The 13,236-nt window shown below is 37.3% G+C and overlaps 1 protein-coding gene across 3 annotated transcripts; it reads right to left on the bottom strand.

The window, feature by feature from the left end:
- Positions 1–570: 570 nt before the first annotated feature.
- scarf1 (scavenger receptor class F, member 1) lies at positions 571–13,176 on the bottom strand. Of its 3 annotated transcripts, none has more exons than XM_051129494.1 (12): positions 12,936–13,176; positions 12,262–12,320; positions 11,983–12,084; positions 9,782–10,313; positions 9,325–9,543; positions 7,747–7,875; positions 7,557–7,660; positions 7,371–7,479; positions 7,154–7,278; positions 6,918–7,046; positions 2,930–3,010; positions 571–2,848 (listed from the first exon to the last, which is right to left on the bottom strand). In XM_051129494.1, exons 1-12 carry the CDS (start codon positions 13,034–13,036, stop codon positions 1,938–1,940), a joined length of 2,601 nt encoding a protein of 866 aa, XP_050985451.1. In that variant the 5' UTR covers positions 13,037–13,176; the 3' UTR covers positions 571–1,937. The 3 variants fall into 3 exon arrangements, with proteins under 3 accessions (XP_050985451.1, XP_050985450.1, XP_050985449.1); XM_051129493.1 differs by having other exon boundaries at positions 571–1,583; positions 1,903–3,010; positions 12,936–13,174; XM_051129492.1 differs by having other exon boundaries at positions 571–3,010; positions 12,936–13,174.
- Positions 13,177–13,236: the final 60 nt, after the last annotated feature.

Raw genomic sequence — 13,236 nt, forward strand, 5'->3', positions numbered from 1 at the left:
CCTTATTTATTGTGCACATAAATTTTGACATGCATATACAAATACATAGAATACACGTATGCAGATACACATAAACTTATACAGCCCTAAGGGAAAACACTCTGTCAGGTTATTTTCAAGAAAAGTTATTTAATGCATAATGGCTGCAGGGTGCATATCTTGGCTCAGGATTGATCTACACTACCGTTCAAAGGTGTGGGGTTGGGAAGAATTTGCAATCTTTTTAACTAAGGCTGCATTTGTTTGATCAAAATAAAGTAAAAACAGTGAAATATTACAATTTAAAATAACTTTTTTTTTCTATTTTAATATATTGTGATATATTCCTGTGATGGCAAAGCTGAATTTACAGCATCATAACTTTAGTTTTCAGTGTCGATGATCCTTCAGAAATCATTCTAATATGCTGATTTGCTGTTCCAAAAAACATTTCTTATTATTATCATCAGTCTTGAAGCCAGTTTTACTGGTTAATATTTTTGTGGAAACCTTGATACAGTTGAGGTCAAAAATTTACATCTGCATTTCAGAATCTGCAGAAGCAAAAACAATGCATTAAGAGCCGGGGGTGTGAAAACTTTTGAACAGAATGGAGACGTGTACATTTTGCTTATTTTGCCTAAATATCGATTTTTTTCATTTAGTACTGCCCTTCAGAGGTTACAGAAGATAGTTACATGTTTCCCAGAAGACAAAATAAGTTAAATTTACCCTGATATACAAATTCAAAAAATTTTCACCCCTGGCTCTTAATGCATTGTTTTTCCTGAGTCCCTCAGTTGTCCTCAGTGTGAAAAGACAGTCATTGTTGGAAAGGGTTTAAATACACAAAAATGTTGGAAAACCAAAGAATTTGTGGGACTTGAAGGATTTTTCTAAAAAAACAGAGAGCAGTTTAACTGTTCAGGACAAACAAGGGACTCATGAACAACTATAAAGAAAAAAACACAATTGTGGATCATCATTTAGGTAAGAAAACAGTGTTAAGAATCAAGAGGATATAAACTTTCGAATAAATACAACTATTGTTTTCTCTTGTGGAATACATGTAAACTTCTTTTATGTGAAATATCTTATTCAGGTCAGTACAAAATAAACAATAACATGCATTTTGTATGATCCCCCATTATTTTGGTAAAATACTTAACATTTTGCAGATTCTGAAAGGGGGGTGTAAACTTTTGAATTTTTAGAATCTTTGAATTAAAAAAATAATAAATAACTTAACCTAAACTTTTGAATGTCAGTATAGGTAGACATAGTTACATCAGTTACTTAAGGGGTTATGAGGGCAATATCTTGATGAAATGCTTTAAAAATAACATTTAAAAATTAGCTAATTTCTTTAAACTGTGAAGTAACATTTTAACATGAGATGCAAAAATTGTATGATTTCATACTGCTCAGTCCCCACCCACGAGCACTGATGGACTGTCCCATATTAGCATATTTCCATCCTCAGCCAGTTGTACACCGTCCTCCATTTTCTCCACGCTCAAGCAGCTGTAGCGACAACGTCTCGTAAGCAATGCAGCTGTCATATAGTTGGATGTAAAAGTGAACAGAAGAGTCTTCCTTTACTCCTGATATGAGAGCCGAGGAAGCAGAATGGAAGAGAGGTGGTGGAGTGAGCAGTAGCTCATTATCATTTAAAGATACATGCACCGAAACTGCTGTGAACAGAGCTCTTTTTGACTAGGTAAAATAGGGGTTGTTTTACATGACCGTTGACTATTTCATAGGCATTTTATGAAGACTCTAAAGAATCATATCAACTTGTGGAAAATGGGCATCCAATGTCCCCTTTAATAGAAATTATAATATGGAATTTACAAACAAACAAACAAGTTTCTATGTAGATATGTTTATGCAGTTTATGCAAAACTTACATACAGTACTTACGTGAAGGGAAATATCGTCTTTAAGATTCAGGAATATTATGAGTGCTTTACATAAACATTCTCATAATTTGGCTCATTTTCTGCTTGGTCCACAACTGTCTCATTAATAATAATCTCTGAAGATGTAGAGACCCTATCAGATGGAGCCACAGTCTCATAAGTGTGGTCTGTCAGAGTGTCCGTCTCACAAGCTACTTCACTGTCTTGCTCCACCTCCAAACTATGGAGCATATCACTCTCCGGAACGCTTTTTAAAATGGAGGACAGTGGCCTCTTGGGTGTGCTGTTCTCCTGAGGAATGTCTGTTGCCCCCACTGTGCAGGGAGAGCTGAGTGAGTTGTGTTTCCTGCGACTAGGTTTCCTCATGACCACCTCTGATTGGTTTGACCCAGTAGCCTGCTCCCACGCACTGGCCCGCGCTCCCAGTTTCCTCCGCGGTGGCTTGGCGATCGCCTGCCCCCTTCCTTTGGGCTGGGCCTCCTCTCTTTGTCTCTGTAGGCTGCCCAGTCTGCGCAGCATCGCCTGAACGGGCCCTTCTGAGGGAGGCTCCTGCTTGGCCATCTTTTGGGTCTTACCCACAGTCACATATACAGTTGTTAACTTCTCTGAATCTGCATCCTGGCCGCTATCGGACGGCTGGGCGTTCTTCCTGGTATTGGAAAGTGTACGGCGTCTCCCACTGGGCACAGTGAGGTGAGTCCTTAGAGGGCCAGAACTATATCTTTCCGAATGATTTTGTGATGTTTCAGATGCAGCTGCTTGCTCCTCAGAGGAGATGTTCTCCTCGTTGTTTTTGTCTTCTTTTTCTGTTTCTGTTTCACTGTGGTTTCCTTGTCCTCCTTGCAGGGCTGAGATCATCAGCACACCCCAGGCCTTGGGTTTCCGGCTAGCTCCCGGCAGATCTTGGGTCGAGCTACGGCGCTCTTTGGGATTGAACTTTGTGCCCTCTGCAAAAGAGACCGAAGGACGTTTGGATTTGGCAATGCTAGAGGTACGAGGGATACCAAAATCTTGTGACATGTCCTCACTGCTGAAGGTTGATGGGTCAGGGAAGAAGTTACACTTAGAGTTCAGCTCCTGAAGCTCTCCACCGGCCACAGTAAGAACATCTGTGTGAAGAGAAGCAGACGTTTAATATGAATCAGTATATTCAATAATACATTGCAGTTGAATATGGCGTGAATCAGATTTTGTCCTCACAATGACACAGATATGTTTTTTGACAATGTGAACACCAAATTTAAAACAGTGTTTTAGTGCCATGTTAAAACATAAAGAAATCTAAGATTACGAGATTAAAGTCAAAATATTTCAAGAATAAAGTAAAAATTACGAGAATAGAGTCTAAATATCACAAGAATAAAGTCGAAATTACAAAATAAAATCAACATTTTTCCCGTCAAAATGACGTAAGGTCAAAATATTTCAAGAATAAAGTAGAAAATACGACAATAAAGTCAAAATATTATGAGAATAAAGTCAAAATTACAAAAATAAACCCCAAATTTTTCCAGAATAAATTTGAAATATTTCGAGAATATAGTTGAAATTATGTAAATAAAGTCAAAATGTTTCAAGAATAAAGCAGAAATTACAAAAATAAGGTCAAAATATTTTGAGAATAAAGTCGAAATTACAAAAATAAAGTCAAAATATGAGAATAATGTTGAAATTAAGTAAATAAAGTTGAAATTACAAGAATAAAGTTGAAATATTACAATAAAGTAGAAATTATGAAAATAAAGTATAAATATTTCGAGAATAGTCAAAATATTTCGAAAATATAGTCAAAATTACGAAAATAAAGTTTAAATATTTTGAGTTTAAAGTCTAAATTACAAGAATAAAGTAGAAATTACAAAAATAAAGTCTAAATATTTCGACAGTAAAGTCAGAATTATGAGAATAAAGTTGAAATGTTACAAGAATAAAGTCAAAACTATGAGAATAAAATCAGTGTTTCAAGAATAAAGTCGAAATGTTTTGAGAAGTCAAAATTACGAGAATTAATTTGTAGCAATTATGCTATATAACTGACAGATTTTGAAGGCTGAGACTTTGTTTTATATTAAATATACCAAAAGCACAAAGCTTATTGCTATTATTGGGTGGCTAATGCACTACAAATAGGCATAATGGATGCAATTGAAGACGTGAAATATTATCAGGGTTTCTGCAGGTTTTATGAGGGTAAATTTAAGACTTTTTTAAGACCTTTTTAAGACCAACTAAAGAAAATTTAAGGGAAAAAAAATAATCGAAGGGAAGACAATACGGCAATATGTTCAAGTTTTACTTTCACTATCACTATCAGCGATTCAGTGTCTAGCAATTGTGTGTTATTAGTTTGTTTGAGTTTTCACTCTTTTCCTCGCTTTCCTTCAGTTTTAAGTAGCTTGTAAATGGGGGCAGCTGCTGGCCAAATGGGTGCCAAAAACACACCTATTATACAGGGTCAAAATAGAACTTTAATAAAATATAAAAGTAAATGAATAAATTGCAATTAAATTGTATTATTTATACATTACAGTTGTAGATCTAGACAGTTACCTATGACTATGATTATATTAGGCCTAATACAGTTGTCTAATTGATTTTATTATCTCAAGCATCCAGAGAACACACAGAAGAAAATTAAGCAGTTTTACTATGATAAAACCATGGTTAATTTTGGCAAGGGTTGTGATGTCCACATGTTTTTGTTGAAGAAACTATAGAGGCTGTAGCATTTCTATCACAAGATTAAGTGGATATTTGAATTAAATATTTGGTCACTATTAAACAAGGATTTGTTCGTCCTGTAAGTGTAACAACAACAATTATTAGGCCTTTGCAGGCATTTGTAATAATATGTAATGTACATAAATAGTTTGTTTCATACTAGCCCACATTATGTATTTTAACAGTGTTATTTAATGAAACCATATGATTATTTTTAATTAACCGATCATTGCTTCACTGTCTTTATATCGGTTAATGCATTTTAAGTCATGGAAACTAGTAAAGCAGGTGCGTTGGTGGTGGTAAAATTATTACCGACATTAAAACACGTTATTAACGTTAACAGCCAAAAAAGTTTCTCAAGATTATGAACGCACCTGAAAGTGACACACGGGCGTCATCTTGCCTTTTTTTTGTTTGTTTTCTTTTCTCTGCGCCCGACCGCTTATTATGATTGCAGTCAGCCGCAAACATGAGGCTAGTTGAGATGAGGGCGAGGGCGAGGGCGAGGGCGAGGGCGGGCGCGAATGCGGGAGGAGTGGCGCGTTATGTGTGCTTAGCCTACTGTATGTGTATATATATGTATATGTATATGTTTATGTTAATATTACAAAGAACGGAAGTTTTTTTTTTTTGTTTTTTTTTGAGCAACTGCACATTTTACTTTCACTTTTAAATTAGCGGCATTAACATAACGTAACGAACTTTTATTAACAAAACGAATAATAATGTACCATGTTATATGCCTAATATAAAATAATAACTTTACACAAAGTTCAAATAGGTATACAAAACTGAAAAACACAGTGTAACCAAATAAATAAGAAACGTAGAACGTTTATAGCAAAACGAATAAGAAAGCTTGGAAGCACGGCATACACCTTGCAGGCTTAATATAAATTAAAAAAAAAAAAAAACACATACGGTTTAAATAAACAAAAATCAGTAAACACGGTGGAACCAAATAAATATGAAACTTCCACTATCACCTTAGATAAACGGCATAAGTGAAAAGGCTTCTCAAAATCAAAAATATTCTTAAAACAGGCGCTTTTGCATTTCGTTTTGAAACTCTTCCGCCATAGTCTTGTCTTTCTGACCTCTCTCTTCTTGTCGGTCAGCTCCACTCACTCTACGTGATAAATAAAATCTGATCTGTGATGCGACTGTCGGTCGGCACACTGCATTGAGCAGCCGCGTTCAGTATTAATTGTATTGTCTGTTCACTAACTAAACTAAAGGATTTTTATTACTATAAAAAAATTAAAATGACAGTGTGACTCACAGATGAAGCGGCTCATACCGCCATCTACCGCATATTGTTTAATGAATATTAAGCGACCTAAACCATGTAGCACAGAAATTACGCTTTCGCTTCATTTTAAAATGAAACACGTGAGGAAACAATCCCTCACGAAAATTAATGCCATGATCAAATGAATTTAAGATTTTCTGCTCTGACTTAAGACCTTTTCAAGGCCTTAATTCACGGGAAAGCGATTTAAGACTTTTTAAGACCCGCAGAAACCCTGATTATTTTCGAGCAAACTGTCCCTGTGAGTATATGACACATGATTTTTGCTAATAATCCCACATATATTCAAATAAATTCCATTGGCCTGGCAACTTCTCCCAGTGCTCCCAATCCGGGCCATTTGCATACAGGCTATACTCTCAAAATATTATGACTTTAATTGCTACGTTTTGATTCTCTGAACATTTCAACTTTATTCACAAAACATTCCGACTTCATTCTCGTAATTTCGATTTTCTCGAAATATTTCAACTTTATTCTCAAAATATTTCGATTTTATTCTCAAAATATTACAACTAAAATAACTTTATATTTTTTTATTTTTTAACATGGCACTAAAACGCTGTCATAGTTTTTAGACAATGTGGACAGCACATATCATAATAAATGTGACATTTTGGTGATAAGTTGATTACTTACTAAAAACTCCCACAGTCTTATTTTGACATAACAAAGTGGTTATATTTAAGTGTGAGTTTACTGACTTTTTTTAAATTAGTCTTCCCATTAACGCACACCAACACAGGAGGCGGGATTTATTGCATTAACCAATCATATCACAATGGAGGCATTGCTCCCCACAACAAATTCACTGCACGCTTTAGGGGATCTGTTAAAACTTAATGGGCTCAGGGGAGGCGAGAGAGACGCGAACTCCTGTAACTTTACCTACTGGTATCACTGGTGAAAAACTCTTGCTGGTATAACTAGAGTAAAAACGACACAGACAGAGTGTGAAACTAGAAATATAACTGTTGTACCTTCCCTGGGCGGTTCACAGTAGACGGCCTCTCCTTCATCATCAGTTTCAAATGAATCAGTCACCCAGCCAGACGATGGCTGCTCAATGAAGCTGTGGTTAAATGTGAGCTCAGGATCATGATGAGAGACTGAAAACACAATGAAGAACATTAAAAGTCTACTTACGTTCACCAAAACACAATCTCCCTTCCTTATGTTTCTCAGTGACAGCTGCAAATGAAAATAGGCATGTTACCTGTAACCCTGGGTAAACCAGATGACCAAAGAGTAATACATGGCATTGCTGAACCCATGTTTGCCAGCACTGTATAAACATGATGCTTCATGCGGACCGCAGGGCTGCCATCTCCAACCGCAACTCTAGAGGACAGATTTAGGATAAGATTTTCTTATTGTTTGCTAAATAATAATGCATTTTATATTATATCAACTTCCAAAAAACATATTCATACCCTTCCTTTCCTTCAACAGGCCGCCCACAACAGCAGCAGCAGAACAACAAGGCCAGTATTAAAATGCACAAGGGAATCAAAAGCCCTGCTAAGAGACCTGCCCTGCTACCTAGTAGACAAACACAAAAACGGATGAGGGGGATGCGGATACCAGCTGTGAAAACCAAATGTAGCGTCTGGACATACTGTTTGGACAAGCTCCTGTGGCTGGATGGCAGGCATCATTCCCACAGTCACATGTGGAGGAGCAGTTGATGCCATACAGGTTAGGAGGACATGTGCTGTTACAGCTACAAGAGAGATTGAACTGTGATGGACACTTATTTGAGTCTTACGCCAAGTTAAAAACAAGTTAGAAATAGCACTGTACCCTCACCTCTCACCCTGGAAGCCAGGAAGACAAATGCAACTTCCTGTCACATGGTCACAGTGGCCGTGATGGCAGGTTTTACACAGGAAGGCACAAGCATCTCCGTATCTACCATCTGTGCAGGGAATGTCACATCTGCAGAGAAGGAGAAGCCCAAATTAATGTCAACTAAAAGATATTAAAGGACACTGGTTCCACTGTATTTTGTTGATTCACTAAAAAGACCCATGAATCAGACTTTGTCCTTTTCTGTGAATGGGACGCTGGTTGCACTGTATTTTGTTGATTCACTAAAAAGAACCAGTTCATAAGAGTCATTTGTTCATGAATCAGACTACACTGATCACTGGTCATGCTGTATATTTTTGATTCACTGAAAAGAACTGGCTTATAAGAGTCATTTATTCGTGAATAGGACACTGGTTCCACTGTATTTTGTTGATTCACTAAAAAGAACCGGTTTGTAAGAGTCATTTGATCATGAATCAGACTTTGCTGGTCATTCTGTATGTTTTTGATTCACTAAAATGAACCGGCTCATAAAAGTCATTTGTACATGAATTGGACACTGGTTCCACTGTTTTTGTTGATTCACTAAAAAGAACCAGTTCATAAGAGTCATTTGTTCATGAATCAGACTACACTGATCACTGGTCATGTTGTGTGTTTTTGATTCACTAAAATGAACTGGCTCATAAGAGTAATCTGTTCGTTAATGGACACTGGTTGCACTATATTTTGTTGATTCACTAAAAAGAACCAGTTCATAAGAGTCATTTGTTCATGAATCAGAATGCACTGATCATGCTGTATGTTTTTGATTCACTAAAAAGAACTGGCTTATAAGAGTCATTTATTTGTGAATGAGATACTGGTTACACTGTATTTTGTTGATTTACTAAAAAGAACCAGTTCATAAGAGTCAGTTGTTCATAAATCAGACTGCACTGGTCATGCTTTATGTTTCTGATTTACTAAAAAGAACTGGCTCATAAGAGTCATTTGTTCATGAATGTGACACTGGTAGCACTGTTTTGTTGATTCACTAAAAAGAAACAGTTCATAAGAGTCATTTGTTCATGAATCAGACTACACTGATCACTGGTCATGCTGTATGTTTTTGATTCACTTAAAAGAACCGGCTCACAAGAGTCATCTATTCGTGAATGGGATACTGATTATACTGTGTTTTGTTGATTCACTAAAAAGAACCAGTTCAAAAGAGTCAGTAATTCATGAATCAGACTACACTGGTCATACTGTAGCTATGTTTCTGATTCACTAAAAAGAGCTGGCTCATGAGAGTCATTTGTTTGTGAATCATGCTACACTAGTCTTGCTGTGTGTTGTTGTTTCACTAAAAAGAACTAGCTTATATGAGTAATTTGATTTGTGAATCGGACAACATTTTTCACATTGTATGTTGTCGCTCATTTAGTTCAATTAGTTCTGAATAAAGGTTTATCATCTGATGTGATTAAGTGCAGATATTTTTAACTGCCTTTTTTAGACAGATGCAGTTTGCAACGGTATATAAAACAATAGGGTGTTTCCTTTTAAAACTGAATCCCAAAAGATACGTACCTAGGTCCAGTCCTTCCAGGATCACAGTGTAAGCATGCTCCAGTTTCCGGGTCACATGGGTCCATGTTTCTGCAATGCGGACAAACCTCTCGGCATCGATGACCGTAATAACCTGCAGGACAATGCTGGTCACAGCGAGTGCCATTCCAACCTGGTGCACAGGCATCACACAGGCCATCCTCTTTAGAGCAAGACCTGCCTCTCTCACAGTGTCCACAGCTACACACACAAATAAAAGAATAGAAATCACAGATGAACTAAAAAAAACGTTTACTTATGCTGATTAATTAAACAATAATTTTAAAGGAAACTATAAATTAAGTTAAAATGCTCAAGTTGACATAATTGCATGCATTATCAATGCCTTAATCAGTGTTAAATTTGCTCTATCAGACATATGAATGAATAAAATCATAATCAACATGAACTATTCCTTTAATTTTTCCTTTTCACTAACCTCTTCTTACAGCCTCTGCCATACTTTCCGCTGTCACAAGGCTCATTGCAGAAGGGCTCTTTGTAACCTGGGTTGCACAGACAGGTGCCAGTTTGCACGTCACAGTTGGCATGGCTGAGATTACAAATGCAACGGCGGTCACAGGATGGACCCCACCAGCCATGCAGGCACTGACAGGCCCCTGTGCGCTGCTGGCAAGGGGACATATAGCAATTGCATCGCAGACTGCACTTTGGGCCCCAGTGGCCTTTGTCACACAGACAGCGTCCTGTGTCTTGGTCACAAGTGGATGTGGCAAGGTGGCACTGACAGGTTTTGGAGCAGGTGGACGTCCAGTAGCCCTCCTCACAGGTGCAGTTGCCATAGACAGGGTCACATTTCCCATGACGTGAACATCTGCAGCTGTTTTGGCACAGGTTGCCCCAGCGGTTAGACAGGCACGAGCACTCACCAGTGACTGGGTCACAGCGCCCATGAGGGTAACAGGGACACAGCTCTCGACAATCCGGCCCCCAAAATTCAAAAGAACAAGCTGTGGAGAATAAAGAAATCAGATCCATAATAACTAGATGCACAATACTGTAAGTATTGCCAACTAGGGCTGGGTAAAAAATAACGATTTAGCTTAAGTGCCAAGAATCGATTAGCCTAGCCTGTTTTCAGTTAACGAACGGAACATTGTAGCGCACATCCCATCCAATAAATCGCAATAAACCTTGTGATTTGTTACTTCTGACATGAAACAAAAACACAGATTTAAAATTCTGTACATTTTATTACTATATTCAAAGATTAAATTCCGTTTGGCGCTGCTTAATGTTGAGTGACAGATTGCTGGTAGCACCTCAGTTCCAAATAGAGTGATTTCACTAAGTGACATCAATCAGTGATATTGGTGGCACTGAGCGTAAACAATGACGCTGAACGGAACATTCAGAGTACTAGACTGCCAAAACTTGTAACAAATCAAGGAGAAGAGTGCAAAAACCTGTCTGAGGAACAAAAGACGTTTGTGGTTGGTCAAACTGAACCAGGATTTCCAGGCCAAGAATCTTGACAACATTCATGTTTATTTCCGGTCAGGTAGGTGAAATATTAGGCTAATATCTTAATACTGGCGGTACGTATCTTTACCACCTATTAACTTTAGTTTGTCAAAATATTACGTTCTTTCCTGCTTACTATGTCCTTCTCTATATGATTTAGAAGCTTCCACATGTTTTTTTCAGTGGTTTAGACAGCATAAATTAGCAGAACAACATATTCAGTAGTACATTAACCGTGCAATCCATGCTGTTGTTTACATCTGAGTATCGACAATATGGCCATGCTTCCAGGTAACTGACCAAACCTTGATGTAAGTGCAAACCCCCATCAGTTTGCAACAAACTTGTGTCTTCATGGGTGAGTCATTGAATCATTCATTCAACGATACATTCAAACACACATGAACGACCACTACGGTTTGTTAGTGACGGGTGCTTTCGAAGCACTGATTCACGAAATATTTTCGAATCAGTTCCGTGCTTTACTTTTGCCAAGTCAGGTGATTTTAACAAATGAGGCAACATTTCAAATCATTGTTGAACTTGATTAAGTGTCTCATCTTTAATGGTTTTAAGTGATCTCGGGTTAGTTTTATAATTTAAGTCCATTTTCATTTTTATTTTTAAATGAATTTTAATACTTATCCTTGTAAGAAAGGAAGAATTATATTTAATTGTTTCTAATTGGCCTAGTTTGCCAAGTAATACCACAAAGCACCACACATTTTGCAAAAACTTCATAATTAATTCTTAAATATTTAAGTCTTAGTAGACATTTAATAGATTGTACTTTTATGAAAACATTTACAATTGGTCTTTAAAAGGTGTCAATAGACGTTTGGAACAAGTTTTTGTCTTTTTGACTAGCAAGTGCCGCTAGCCTGTGTGTTTCGCGCGCTTCGAATTCGAATTTGCGAACAACTTTGTGTTCGGAAATTCTTGAAGGTTGATTCTTCGGATTTGTTTGGAACTATTTCGTTCGTCGGAGGAAAAGCAGACCAAGTATCTGGCATAACTGTGTCTAAAATGTAAGTTTCTCAATATTAAATTCTTGTGGTATTGTTTGAGTCCCTAACGTAAAGGCCAGACACAGCTGTACAATTGCAAAGTGGAGTCCTGTAACCAGAAACGCAACGTTCAAACGATATTACTCACGGGTTTTGCAACGGTACCCGTAAAATCCAGGTTTACATCGACAAAATCCAGGGTAAACACACACTTCATCCTGCTGACAGGCCCTTTCTCCCTCACAGAGGGCTGAGAAAACAAAAAGACACATTACACACAACAGTAACGTTATCCACAAACCGTTCAAAAGGGAACCGCAACTTAAAACTGCTGACATTAACAGTCCCACCCAAGCGAAGCAAGCTTTTTGTGTTATCAATAAAACAACTTGTCATTTGTTCATTAACAAATGGTATCAATACTCACGGACAGTGCATTCATCACCGTTCTGGCCCCATCCAGAACAACATATGGGAGAATAATCACTATTGAGGAAATATAGCAGACATTATAGAATGTACTGAATCTATACTCACATAAATAAACAAAACGTTTATAAGTTAAAGAGACACATAAAGGCCTGGTTTCACAGACAGAGCTTAAACTAAACCAGGATTAGGCCATTGTTCACTTAGGTAATTTTTATGAACGTGCCTTAGGAAAAATATTATTTGTGACAAAATAAAGGTGCTGGTGTATTTTAAGATCAGTCACTGCAAGTTTCTTTCAGTTCAAACCATTCAGACTTACATTTTAGTCTGAGACTAGGCTTAAGCCTTGTCTGTGAAACCAAGGGGAAATTGTGTCACTTAAGAAACCCCATAGAAAAGACAAAACGCAAATGACATCTTATAAATAGCTCAATTGTTTCTCCTAGACAGCTATGAGATTCAGTTTAGGAAAATGTAGTAATTAAGTCTCCAACTTGTCACTTTTTTTTTTTTCAAAAATTTCATGTCAAATTCCTTCAAGACTTTAAAATGATCTTGGCTATTCATTTTATAGCTCTATAACTGTATATTTAAAAAAAATGACATTTATTCTTTTTTTTTCCTGAAGAATCATCTGAAGAAAAATCTGAGACAAAGATACTTCAGTACCTGACACTGAAGCAGACGTTTTTCCCGGTCGGAGATAGTCTCTGAGCTGAGCACTGGACACACATAAGCATGAGTCCAAATGAGGTCAGAAAGGTGTCCATCCCCTCCGGACCGACCAAAACCGGACCCCCACTCCTACCACAGCACCGGTACAGGTTAGTTCAATACTTCTAGAACAGACAAGATCCAGTCCAGTCTCTATGGCAAAATGGGCTTTACAAATCGCTTTGTTTCCTCTGCAAGTTTCCTGAGGAAGAAAAGCCAGCTTCCTCTAATTCAATAAGCCACTGGTTGTTTAAAG

Source organism: Labeo rohita, chromosome 15 (genome assembly GCF_022985175.1).
Source record: "Labeo rohita strain BAU-BD-2019 chromosome 15, IGBB_LRoh.1.0, whole genome shotgun sequence".
Taxonomy (NCBI): domain Eukaryota; kingdom Metazoa; phylum Chordata; class Actinopteri; order Cypriniformes; family Cyprinidae; genus Labeo; species Labeo rohita.

What these genes read in the sequence shown, in the direction of transcription:
- scarf1 (XM_051129493.1), bottom strand. Translation starts at nt 13,036, where the DNA reads ATGGACACCTTTCTGACCTCATTTGGACTCATGCTTATGTGTGTCCAG. An exon ending in CGGTGATGAATGCACTGTCC is followed by an intron (nt 12,085 to 12,261) that starts GTGAGTATTGAT and finishes TTGTTTTCTCAG; the next exon opens with CCCTCTGTGAGGGAGAAAGG. An exon ending in CACAGGAGCTTGTCCAAACA is followed by an intron (nt 7,480 to 7,556) that starts GTATGTCCAGAC and finishes TTTGTCTACTAG; the next exon opens with GTAGCAGGGCAGGTCTCTTA.